The sequence below is a fragment of the Bos taurus genome, chromosome 5 (genome assembly GCF_002263795.3).
Source record: "Bos taurus isolate L1 Dominette 01449 registration number 42190680 breed Hereford chromosome 5, ARS-UCD2.0, whole genome shotgun sequence".
Taxonomy (NCBI): domain Eukaryota; kingdom Metazoa; phylum Chordata; class Mammalia; order Artiodactyla; family Bovidae; genus Bos; species Bos taurus.
Window position 1 is genome coordinate 62,744,132 of NC_037332.1, and position 12,690 is coordinate 62,756,821.

The following is a 12,690-nucleotide window of genomic DNA, read 5'->3' on the forward strand; positions in this document are numbered from 1 at the left end:
TTCCAAAGGACACCCAGGGCTGACCTCTTGAGAAACCTATATGCAGGTCAGGAAGCAACAGTTAGAACTGGACATGGAACAAGAGACTGGTTCCAAATAGGAAAAGGAGTACGTCAAGGCTGTATATTGTCACCCTGCTTATTTAACTTCTATGCAGAGTACATCATGAGAAACGCTGCGCTGGAAGAAGCACAAGCTGGAATCAAGATTACTGGGAGAAATATCAATAACCTCAGATATGCAGATGACACCACCCTTATGGCAGAAAGTGAAGAGAAACTAAAGAGCATCTTGATGAAAGTGAAAGAGGAGAATGAAAAAGTTGGCTTAAAGCTCAACATTCAGAAAACGAAGATCATGGCATCTGGTCCCATCACTTCATGGCAAATAGATGGGGAAACAGTGGAAACAATGGCTGACTTTATTTTTCTGGGCTCCAAAATCACTGCAGATGGTGACTGCAGCCATGAAATTAAAAGACGCTTACTCCTTGGAAGGAAAGTTATGACCAACCTAGATAGCATATTGAAAAGCAGAGACATTACTTTGCCAACAAAGGTCCGTCTAGTCAAGGCTATGGTTTTTCCTGTGGTCATGTATGGATGTGAGAGTTGGACTGTGAAGAAAGCTGAGTGCTGAAGAATTAATGCTTTTGAACTGTGGTGTTGGAGAAGACTCTTGAGAGTCCCTTGGACTGCAAGGAGATCCAACCAGTCCATTCTGAAGGAGATCAGCCCTGGGATTTCTTTGGAAGGAATGATGCTAAAGCTGAAACTCCAGTACTTTGGCCACCTCATGTGAAGAGTTGACTCATTGGAAAAGACTCTGATGCTGGGAGGGATTGGGGGCAGGAGGAAAAGGGGACGACAGAGGATGAGATGGCTGGAGGGCATCACTGACTCGATGGATTTGAGTCTGAGTGAACTCCAGGAGTTGGTGATGGACAGGGAGGCCTGGCGGGCTGAGATTCATGGGGTTGCAAAGAGTCGGACACGACTGAGTGACTGAACTGAACTGAAAGAAGATTTTATAAATTTATTAGACATAAAAAATCTGCCGCCAATCACTTTCACTCTAGTTCACCCTTGAACTCCCACTTGTTAAAAATAATTTATTTAATGCTATCATGTGTGTGCTTGCGTGCTACGTCGCTTCACTCCATTTGGACTCTTTGTAACCCTACGGACTATAGACTAGGAGGCTCCTCTATCCATGGGATTCTCCAGGAAAGAATACTGGAGTGGGTTGCCATGCCCTCCTCCAGGGCATGTTTTAAGATCATCCCTACCCAGGGATAGAACCTGAGTCTCTTATGTCTCCTTCATTGGCAAGCATTTACCACTTGCCACCTGGGAAGCCCCAATGCTGTTATACGTTATATAAACTATTGAGATGAAGCAGCAAGCAGTCTTAAGAATTCTTATTACACGTTTCCTTTTAAAATACTCTCCTAAAGTCTGATGGGAGATGAAGAAAGTCTATGTGTAATGTCAATGGATGCAACTTAAAAAAAAAGAAAAAAAGTACCGTAATGGCAGAAGTTGTGACACAAAATACTGTAGTGACATTCTAACACCGAAATAATATATCATCACGTATCCGCATTTTTTTTAAGTGACTACTATTTTGGGACTCATTTAAATGAAAAGAACGGCAGCCGGGATTCTAAGAGAGACGTTTGAAGGTGAAGGGACAAAAAGAGAAGGTCACAAACCCGGTCCCACACAGCTCAAAAACCCTACCCGGAATGCGCGCAAGCGCAGAATGAATCCTCCTGCGCAAAGGCCGGGCCGGAAGGGCTGGGGCGAGTGGGGCGGGGATAGGGTTGCTAGGAGAACGCGATGACGTTAAGGCCTCGGCGTTCCTCTCCGCCAATGGGTGCTATCTGCCGGTAGTGACGCGCTGTGTGCGTCGCGCTGACGACGCGCGAAGGGCACAGACCTAAAGGCCCGGAGGACATTCGGCCTCTGTGAGCTGCAGCCTTTCTGAGAGACCGGTTGTGTGTTCGCCATCTTAGGGAGTGAGTGCGGTTTGGCCTTCCCCCGCTGTGGGTGCAGGGAGCGGAGCCCGGGAGGGGTGCTCCTTTGGCTGTAGGCCCGGTGGACTTCCTCCTTTTGGGAGGCCGCTGTGACCTCCTCAAGGGCGCGGAGACTGGAAGAGGCCAGGCCCGTGTAGGGGTTCCCAGAGTGCAGGTGACTTTGGCGGGCCTTCCAGCCCTCTTGGCCTTTCCTCTTACCATCGCTTCCTCTTCTAGGAAGATGTACTCGTCCGTGGTGCACCTAGCGCGGGCGAACCCCTTCAACGCGCCTCACCTGCAGTTGGTGCACGATGGTCTCGCGGGGCCCCGCAGCGACCCCGCCGGGCCCCCGGGCCCACCCCGCCGCTCTCGCAACCTGGCAGCCGCCGCTGTAGAAGGTGAGGTCAGACCCTGTCCCTATACGGTCGGGAGGTACACTCGTGGCCCCCTCGGCTTTCGTGGCCTGGCCCGGCCTGGAGGACAGGGAAGGACGCGTCCAGCCCTTTAGGACGGCGCCCAGTTGCTTTGTCCGAGGATGTCAGCCCGTTCCGTCCTTACCCGGGTGTCGGATCCTTGGCCCTTCATCAAGGACGTGGAAGGGCCTAGGCTCTGTTCCCTCCGTGACCTCCACGTCCTCGATAGCCTAAAGACATAGAGGCCGTGACTAGCTCCTTCTCTTCTCCGCCGTGAGCCCGCTCGGTCAGCTGACTAAGTATTGGGTAAAGCCTTCTTCCTAACTTCTGGCCGGAGTAGTTCTAACTGTATTACCTGTTCTTTGATTTTGCTTTAATTTTCTTAAAAGTACTTCCTCCCTTAGTTGTTCCTTTATTCCCTCCCTTGGGTGTTCCCGGGGTCTAATACTAGTTGACACAAGCTATGTGAGATAACTGAGACATTTTTAATGCTCCTGATCTGTAGCCCCAGCGAGACCATAGAAAGGAGATAGTAGTTAATAGGAATACTTTCCATCGTCTTTTTCGGTTTTCTTGATGTTTAGACACAAATTTATTTTAATCCTTTGTGTTTTAAATCCCAGTGGAGTGTATATACAGAGAAACGTGAAAACCAAATTGCAGGAAGAGTACTGAAAGTATTATCTACCTTGCATTTGTAAACTATAAAGATTTTAAAAAATCATGTATGCCTTTCTGTTCTGTTCTTTCTTTAGTGTGGGTAAAAAACCTTTACATGATCAATCGGTCCTTCAATTTAGAAAGTTAAATCTGTGGTCATTTGTGTAGTAAATGTATTTAACTGGAGAAATTTGCTTATCTAGTTTTTCACTATAGGAATCCATAAGTGGGAATAGTATTGGTTAGTGTTTGGGGTAAGAGGTTTGCAAGCTTTTACATGATTTGAGTTTGATTTGTACTTCAGAAATGTGTTCTTATCAGCCATTAATAATCTGAAGTTTGGTTTTAATTGGAAGAGCTATTAGTGATGTAGAAAACTATCTTTAAAGTTAATATGGCATAATGAGAGAGGGATAGTATCTCACAGATAAGAACCTTCATAATCTTTAAACAATTGTTTTGATTTTGGCAGTGGATTTTGTGTTCACACCAGGTGGAAAACTATTTTTGTTTACTTGTAAACCATGGCCAGAGCTGTTAAGTTGTGATTGTACTTTTTCACAAGGAAATGTAGTTTCTCTTGCATTTCCATGGCCTTAGTCATCTCTGAAGAAATACTTATTTGATTTTTTTTTTTCAATCAAACAGAGCAGTATAGCTGTGACTATGGATCTGGCAGATTCTTTATCCTTTGTGGACTTGGAGGAATTATTAGCTGTGGCACAACACATACAGCATTGGTTCCTCTAGATCTGGTTAAATGCAGGATGCAGGTTTGTTTTTGCATGTTGGACTAAATAAAACATTGTTGAAGCATGGCTGTTATCTACTAACAAGCTGTGTGGAAACCTAACTGTCCAGGAGGTAAGTTGATAACCAGTAACATGAGTATTATATTAAAATGCATGGTGTGTCTTGTCTTATTACAGAGTACAGTTGTGAATATGGCTCCGCGAAGTTTTATGCACTGTGTGGCTTTGGTGGGGTCTTAAGTTGTGGTCTGACACACACTGCTGTTGTTCCTCTGGACTTAGTGAAATGCCGTATGCAGGTTTGTATTGAGATGACAACACTGAACATCTCTTTTGTGTATGACTTAATTCCAAATAATATTAAAGGACTTCACAAGTGAGAAGAATTTGAAGACATTACAACTGCCAGAAGTTTTAGTAGGAAACCAAACTCAAATTTCTTTTACTCAGTAAGATTTTTACTTTAGTGTTTTAAATCCAAGAAATACCTCTTTTAAGGTAAAGCTATGTGTTTTTTTTTTTCTTTTTTGCTGCTGGGCTTAATTCTGCCTAGAGTTCTTAAAGGCCTGCTGATTTTTAATGCTCCAAATAGCATTTTATAAGCAATTACGTCCAAATAGCATTTTATAAGCAGTTACGTGTCAGAGCAGGTTGTCATTCTTTGTGCACTGTATGATGTGACTTCATATCTCTTGTTTATTGATAAGATCAAGGCAGAGAACACTGTAGATTTAAAAAAATAGACAGTGTTTGAGTATTTAAAATTTGTGGGCAAAGCTTCTTGCATACTTACGTAAAAGATTTTCTTTTACAATTAAAATGTCTTAATTAGGATTATTGAAACAAAAATAATCAAACATCAAAAATTTATTTGTCCCAAACAGGATTAGAAGTCTACTTACCTAAAAGAGAAAGGAAGGTGAAATATTAGCAGGGAGAGGAAGGTGATGTATGTATATCAGCCCCTATAGTACTGGCAGAAATAGATAAGATGTTTACCTCTGTTAGTTAATCGAGTGAATATTAAGTATCCCTTTGCTAGAGTGTTTTATGCATGTCTCAAAGTGAACTTAAGTCAAAAGAGAATTATGTTGATGTACCTTTTTAATTTGTATTTAATTTGATTGTCTTAAGTTCACAAAACTATAATTAATGAACTAGCATATTTCAGGGATGTAGACATGATAGATTTTATAAAGTAGCTTTAAGAGTAATTTTTAAGTGGTTAGAAGAGTTGGGTGGTGGAAAAATCTCTTAAAGTCAGTTTTATTATGTATTTTTATATGAATTTTATTCTCTTAATAACCTACTAAGACTTAAGTCTCACTGAAAGAAAGCTAGACTTTAATGTACAAAAAGTTACATTTACAAAGATAATTATAGACATTAAGTGGATAACATGGAGTGAACTTGTATTTACCTAACTTTGTATACTTACTAGAGATTATATAAAAACCAAAAGAAAAAACTAATAACAAAATTATCTATGAGAAGTATTATTCCTTTGGTACATTTTAACTTTTTTTCTTCTTGTTTTATGTACAGGTGGACCCACAAAAGTACAAGAGCATATTTAATGGATTTTCAGTTACACTCAAAGAGGATGGTTTTCGTGGTTTGGCCAAAGGATGGGCTCCGACTTTCATTGGCTACTCCCTGCAGGGACTCTGCAAGTTTGGCTTTTATGAAGTCTTCAAAGTTTTGTACAGCAACATGCTTGGAGAGGTATGTAATTTAACTTTGAAATGGAAAGTCCTAAGCTTTTAACTTAAAGGGTACGACCAAAAAGCATCTTCTTTGTTTGATCCACTTTATTTTAGAGCTGAGGAAATAGTCTCAGAAAGAGTGAACGTGTTTCAAATCATAAGGCTATTTTAATAGAGACAGGATAAGATAAACTGCATTTTGTTAGATTTCAGTGCTTGTTTTTTATGCTGTGCTGCTTTCCAAGGAAGTTGGATTTGAGTTTAAAAATATTCAGTGTACTATGGTTGATGTTCAGTTCAGTTGCTCAGTGGTGTCCAGCTCTTTGCCACCCCACGGACGCCAGGCTTCCCTGTCCATCACCAACTCCTGGAGCTTGCTCAAACTCATGTCCATCGAGTTGGTGATGCCATCCCAACCATCTCATCCTCTATCGTCGCTTTCTCCTCCTATCTTCAATCTTTCCCAGCATCAGGGTCTTTTCAAATTAGTCAGTTCTTTGCATCAGGTGGCCAAAGTACTGAAGTTTCAGCTTCAGCATTAGTCCTTCCAATGAACATTCAGGATTGATTTCCCTTAGGATGGACTGGTTGGATCTCCTTGGTGTCCAAAGTAAACACTAAATACTGAGAAGTATTCAGTGTTTTGTGTTATCTGTGGACTGTGTGATAGAGAAACACTTAAAATACCTGAAATTTGGCCATTTTCCAGAACTGTCTCTTACTGAGAAGAGCCCATGCAACAGCAATTCATGTTCCTCCTTGTGTTTCTTCATTTAGGAGAATGCCTATCTGTGGCGCACATCACTGTATTTGGCTGCCTCTGCCAGTGCTGAATTCTTTGCTGACATTGCTCTGGCTCCTATGGAAGCTGCTAAGGTTCGAATTCAAACCCAGCCAGGTTATGCTAACACTCTGAGGGATGCAGCTCCCAAAATGTATAAGGAAGAAGGCTTAAAGGCGTAAGTAAACATTTGCCTAAATATGTAGTATAAAATACTCATTTGAGAAAACTGTATTTGTTAGCACATTAACTCTCAACTTGGGGGTTGGAAAGTACCCTTGTTAGAATTCCTGTCATCTGTGTTCACAGTTAACACTTGGCATATGGTCAGGCCACACATGCTTCCTTAGATCCACCTTTGTGGATGCCCGTCTTGAGCTGAGTTCTACTTGTAAACTTCTGGTTTCTTGTAGTTCCAGTCAAAGAAACATCCAGCAACTTTTTTGGTTGTATAGTCAAAGGTGCTTGAGTCATTGGCATGTAAGATAAATATACCTGCATGTTAGTCTTAGGTTCTGATAGAAATGACATGCAATTATGCTGCCATTTTTTACTATCAGGACTCGACTGGTGTGCGGACACTTCCGTTAGTAATGAAGAACTCTGCTAGATGAATATGTGCAACTGAGTGAAATAAGTCTTCTGATTTCCTAGGTTCTACAAGGGGGTTGCCCCTCTCTGGATGAGGCAGATACCATACACCATGATGAAGTTTGCCTGCTTTGAACGTACTGTTGAAGCATTGTACAAGTTTGTGGTTCCCAAGCCCCGAAGTGAATGTTCAAAGCCAGAGCAGCTGGTTGTCACATTTGTGGCAGGTTACATAGGTATGAACTACTTAGAACATGTTTGTGAAATTAAGAACAAAGAATCATTTCCATTCTTGACTTCTTTTGTGAGGGAAAAATATTCCAAAGAAGTTTTACCTTTCCATTGCATTTGATATACTCATAAATACTTGCTAATTAGTTCCTAAAATAATTGTTTTGTGGTTTGCATGTCATAATTAAACTTGGGAGTGTATTGACTTCACTGCTATACCTTTTTTTGTTAGTTTTTCCAAGAACAAATTTTTAATACAAGAGAAAGTGTTGGTTAAAATCTGAATATAACTTGCGGGATGGTTCTGTTTTACATAGGGTAGACTGCTTTATAATTAATTTGTCAGTCTCACTCTAAAATACGGTTTTTTAAAAAACAAAATTTTACTACTCATGGAAAGGTTGTCGGCTATCGTGTGAAAAAAGTTTTTTTAATTGACTCCATAATGGGTCATTTGTCTTGACTTTTTTCAGCTGGAGTCTTCTGTGCCATTGTTTCTCACCCTGCTGATTCCGTGGTGTCTGTGTTGAATAAAGAGAAGGGTAGCAGTGCCTCTGAGGTCCTGAAGAGGCTTGGATTTAGAGGTAAGATTTGTTTCCTCCCCTCTAAAGAAAGAGTAACACTTGGGAGTATATTTTTCACTTACACTTCATATTTTATCCAGGTGTATGGAAGGGACTCTTTGCCCGTATCATCATGATCGGCACTCTGACTGCACTACAGTGGTTTATCTATGACTCTGTGAAGGTCTACTTCAGGCTCCCTCGCCCTCCTCCACCTGAGATGCCAGAATCTCTGAAGAAAAAGCTTGGGTACACTCAATAGATAAATGAAAGCAAATATGGACTGAATCTGCGTGTTGATCAGTGTTTGAGGAAAATGCAGAAGGAACTTTTATATATTTGACAGTGTAGGAAGTTGTCTATTCCTAATATAATTACTGTAGTACTCTTGTCAAAAGCAAGAGTTTCAAACTTAATGTGGAAATAAACCCAACTGTACATGATTTGTCTGTGATTTGATAATTATTTTTAAAGCTAAAGAATTAATTCTAAGGTGGAAAGAATTATACATACATTAAAACCTCAAGGAAAATAATTTACTGTTGGTTGAATACTGTGATCCCTATTTGTAAGTTGTTATATGTCTCAAGTTTGGTCACTCGAGAGAGTTCTTACATTTTTAAGAACCATGCCCTAAATTTGTAAAAACTTAATTTAACTGTTAAGTGTGAATATGGATAAATATTCATTTATAGTTATATTTTGACCAACACATTTCAGTATATAATCAAATTTTTGCAACACTTAGTATACTTTTAAAAATCCTAATCCGTTTACTAATCCTTATTTATTTGTAAAATAATTTAATCTAAATTAGGCTAATTCTTAGAATGATAGTCTTTAAAACACCAAAGCTATTGACAGCTAGAAAGTATTTCAAGTAACTTAATAGTCCTTGCACAAATCTGACTTTCTGACTTACAGAAAGTTTACCTTAAACTCTTTTCAGTTAGTTTTTCACAAAGGTACTTACTTGACAACTGGAGTGGGTGAATGCTCTTGAGAAAGCAGCACTTTATATATTCACGCATGTGATACTTGATTTAAACCCAAACTGATTTTTCTAAAAACTACTAAGTTTCCCCTTGTATTTGGCTAGGAATTGTTTTCAAGTCTGATTACATTTTACCTTGAGGCCTTTGGGTATAATAATCTGAATTTGCAGCCCCTGTGTAAATTATGCAGATAGGACCTCAGGAAAAAACTTCTAAGCAGTCTAAACAGCAAGAGAAGTGTTCTCACTACAAACCCATGTAATAAGGATCAGTGAACTAAGTTTAGAAAACAAGTGTATCTTCCTGCGTGTTAAGCTTCTGTATATTATCATCACCAGGTTTAGTTTAAGGTTCCGGTCTTTGTTTTACCTGTGTTGCAGAGGAAGGGGAAGGGTTATGCTTATAAATTTGGACCAAACTGTCAAAAGGTAGAGCTGCAGTCTGAGCTCGAGCAATGATGGCTGTGACAGTTGGTGTCACCAGTGTGCATCAGTTACTGTTGTGTGACGAATCATCTGAAATATATTGGCAAGAGACAATATGATCTCAAGCTTTTTGTGGGTCAGCAATTCTGGAGCTTCTGTTGGACCTTTCTGCTTCTGGGTTTCTCCTGAAGTTAAGTGAGATGGTAGCTCTGGGGTCCTCTCCAAAGGGTTTTTGACATCCAGGCTAGGAGAGATTCTTTGAATATCTCCCTATTAGTGGCTGAGCCTTTCCTTGAAAGGCAGCTGGACTTATTTCAGGACTCTGAAGCTGGGTCTTTTTTAGGACTTAGCCTTGCAAGTGATCACTTTGGTCAGCAGGTACCTGGTCAAGGTGATCACTATACTCTTGATCACCTGAAGTCATAGAAGGTCAAATCCCAGCTTCAAAGAAAAGGAACACTGACTCCACCTCTTTCTAGGAAGAGGATCAGTTACATTGTAAGAGCCTGTGGGATTGGATATGTATGAATATTATATGTGTGTGTGTGTGTGTGTGGCCAGTCAAAGGTGGACTGTGGATTTAGGGTATGTGGTTCAGCCAAACTTCATCATGAGATGGATTTCCACTGCCAGCCTTGTGGGATTCAAGTTTTTATTTTCAAGAGAGGCAATAGGTTTTATTTGTGGATATTGACATAAAGTGTGCTGTGTTCAAGCTGTCAAGAATTACTTGCTATTTATAGTTCAGAGATACTTCAGAGCTATTACTAAGGTAAAACCATTTCATCAAAATTCAATTAAAATGACCACTTAAAATATGAATTTCCACTTTATATTTTAAAGTTGAATTCATGCTGAAAATACTCTAATAAGGAAATTTTAATAACATTGTTTTCTCACATTTAGTTTTAATAAAACTTCAGTTCCACAAAGTAGAACCCAGTGGAATGAGTATATATGATTACTAGTTTAATTGGATTATAAGAAAGTCTGATTTTTGCTGAATTATATTTGTGGCTCAGCTGGTAAAGAATCTGCCTGCAATGCAGGAGACCTGGGTTCCATCCCTGGGTTGGGAAGATCCCCTGGAGAAGGGAAAGGCCACCCACTCCAGTATTCTGGCCTGGAGAATTCCATGGACTATGTGGTCCATGGGGTCTCAAAGAGTCGGACATGACTGAGTGACTTTGGCTTTCAGTGATACATACAATGAAATTGAAGTTACAGTTTAACCAAATCTGTATCTTGTGAAAGATGCATGAACTGTTTTGATGCCATTTGGGGAGTGTCCACAATATTCATGGCAGTCTTCCTGCTAAATTAAGAGTTATATGTTGTTTCTTTAGTATAAATTATATAATCTTCAATGTTATATGCCAACTTGGATGGGAAGGGGTTGGGGGGAGAATGGATACATGTATATATATGGCTGAGTTCCTTTGCTGTTCACCTGAAACTACCACAACATTGTTAATCTGCTATACCCCAATACAAAATAAAAAGTTTAAAGTTAAATTATGTAATTTTTTACACTTTTTATTATTTGTAAGATAATTCACAAAATAATTGTTAAAAATCCCAGATACAACATGGATAAGAAACTGATTTCAAGCTTCGATGAATCTAGTGCCTCTCCTGATATATCAAATGAGATACCTTAATAACTAGCTACTCCTAAACTGAGCGACTGAACTGAAACAGCTCTTACCTCAGGTATTACCTGTTGAATCATTTTCTCTTTTGCATGGCAGCCTTGACGTCACATCCTCAGAAGTTATAGGAGATGTTGATCTCACCATTGATACGATTCTTATATCTTTGGTGACTTGAATTTCCTAGAAAGCAACTAAGGTTTTCATGAGTGGTTTTTACATACTCTTAAAGTGCCATGCATGCAACAGTCAGGTTGGCTATACTGAAGGGCTTCCTAGGTGGCCCTAGTGGTAAAGAACCAGCCTGCCAATGCAGGAGACATGCATGAGTTCAACCTCTAGGTTGGGAAGATCCCCTGGAGAAGGAAACGACAACCCACTCCAGTATTCTTGTCTGGGAAATTCCATGGACAAAGGAACCTGGCTGGTTACAGTCCTTGGGGTCACAAAACAGTTGGACACAACTTAGCGACTAAACAAACAGAATGGAGTTGGCAGGAAGTGGAGAGAACTAAGAGGGAGATTAAATAAGAGATGCAAACTTCCAGTTACAAAGTGACTCATGGGTATGAAATGTAGGGTGGAGAATATAGTTAATAAAAATGTAATCTATTTGTATGGTGATGGAAGGAACTAGACTTACGATGAGCATTTTGAAATATATAGAAAAATCAAATCACTATGTTGTGGACCTGGAACGTATGTAGTGTTGCAGTTTAATTCTACTTCAAAAACAAAGTCAGAGATCAGATTTGTTGGTATTGGTGGGGTGGGGGGTAGGAAGAGGAGATTGAATTGAGGTATTCAAATGGTACACACTTATATTAGGGATATAATGTACATGATAAATATAATTAACATTGGTGTATGTTATATATGAAAGTTAAAGAGTAAATCCTGAGTGCTCAGCACAAGGAAAAACATTTATTTTTCTATTTAATTTTATGTTTACATGAGGTAAATTAGGTTTACTAAAAAGTGGTAATCACTTCATGATGTAAGTCAAATCATTATGCTGTACACCTTAAACATATAGTACTATATGTTGAATATATCAGTAAAACTGGAAGAAAAAAACCCATAAACATCTTTGTGAGGTAATTAACTGTATACATGTAGATACTGTTTATGCTAGGCATTTGAAACTGAAGCTAATGTTTGTGGGTGATTTTTGTTAAGATTATTATATTGTACTTTTTTTCTTTGGCTGTGCCATGGGGCTTTGGAATCTTAGTTTCCTGACCAGGAATTGAATCCAGCCCTTGGAAGTGAGAGTATGGGGTCCTAACTATTGGACCACCAGGGAATTCCCTGTATTGTACTTTTTTTTTTCCCCACAACTTCATGGAGGAATAACTGATATACAATAAACTGCACATATTTATTAAAGAGTACAATTTGATGAGTTTGACACAAGTATATACCTATGAAACCATCATTGCAATCAAGATATTGTAATAAATATCCTTCACCCCTCAATTTGCTTTTCTAAAAAGCTATATTTCTCAGGCAACCACTGATTTATTTTCTGCACCTATAGATGAGATTGGGTTTTCTCATGTTAATGTAATGCTGTTTTAATTATTTTTTAACGTGGACCATTTTAAAGTCTATTGAATCTGTTACAATATTGCTTCTGTTTAATGTTTTGGTTTTTCGGCCAGGAAGCATGTGGGATCTTAGCTCCCAGACCAGGGATTGAACCCTCACTCCCTGCATTGTAAGGTGAGGTCTTAACCACTGGACCACCAGAGAGGTCACCTGTAATGCTATTTTAAATGTGAGAACTTCCTTCTTTGCTTTGGCCACTTCTGGTCACATCAACACCACACATGAGTTGTGCTGCTTTGGGGCAGCTTCTGTATGAGACTTGGCAAGCCCTCTGAAATGTACGTTGCCCCCAC

At 39.6% G+C, this 12,690-nt stretch overlaps 1 protein-coding gene and 1 non-coding gene across 3 annotated transcripts; both read left to right on the forward strand.

The window, feature by feature from the left end:
* Positions 1 to 1,935: 1,935 nt before the first annotated feature.
* SLC25A3 (solute carrier family 25 member 3) lies at positions 1,936 to 8,157 on the forward strand. 2 transcript variants are annotated; one of them, XM_005206513.4, is made up of 8 exons: positions 1,936 to 2,020; positions 2,255 to 2,415; positions 4,020 to 4,141; positions 5,388 to 5,567; positions 6,326 to 6,507; positions 6,984 to 7,156; positions 7,625 to 7,735; positions 7,816 to 8,157. In XM_005206513.4, the coding sequence occupies exons 2-8, from the start codon at positions 2,259 to 2,261 to the stop codon at positions 7,974 to 7,976; spliced, it is 1,086 nt and encodes a 361-aa protein (XP_005206570.1). In that variant the 5' UTR covers positions 1,936 to 2,020; positions 2,255 to 2,258; the 3' UTR covers positions 7,977 to 8,157. The 2 variants fall into 2 exon arrangements, with proteins under 2 accessions (XP_005206570.1, NP_777082.1); NM_174657.2 differs by lacking the exon at positions 4,020 to 4,141 and adding an exon at positions 3,739 to 3,863 and having other exon boundaries at positions 1,963 to 2,020.
* LOC112446874 (small nucleolar RNA SNORA53) lies at positions 6,665 to 6,912 on the forward strand. Its single transcript, XR_003034960.1, has one exon. It is a non-coding gene; the product is annotated as a small nucleolar RNA SNORA53 (small nucleolar RNA).
* Positions 8,158 to 12,690: the final 4,533 nt, after the last annotated feature.

What these genes read in the sequence shown, in the direction of transcription:
- SLC25A3 (NM_174657.2), top strand. Translation starts at nt 2,259, where the DNA reads ATGTACTCGTCCGTGGTGCACCTAGCGCGGGCGAACCCCTTCAACGCG. An exon ending in AAGGAAGAAGGCTTAAAGGC is followed by an intron (nt 6,508 to 6,983) that starts GTAAGTAAACAT and finishes CTGATTTCCTAG; the next exon opens with GTTCTACAAGGGGGTTGCCC. An exon ending in ATTTGTGGCAGGTTACATAG is followed by an intron (nt 7,157 to 7,624) that starts GTATGAACTACT and finishes GACTTTTTTCAG; the next exon opens with CTGGAGTCTTCTGTGCCATT.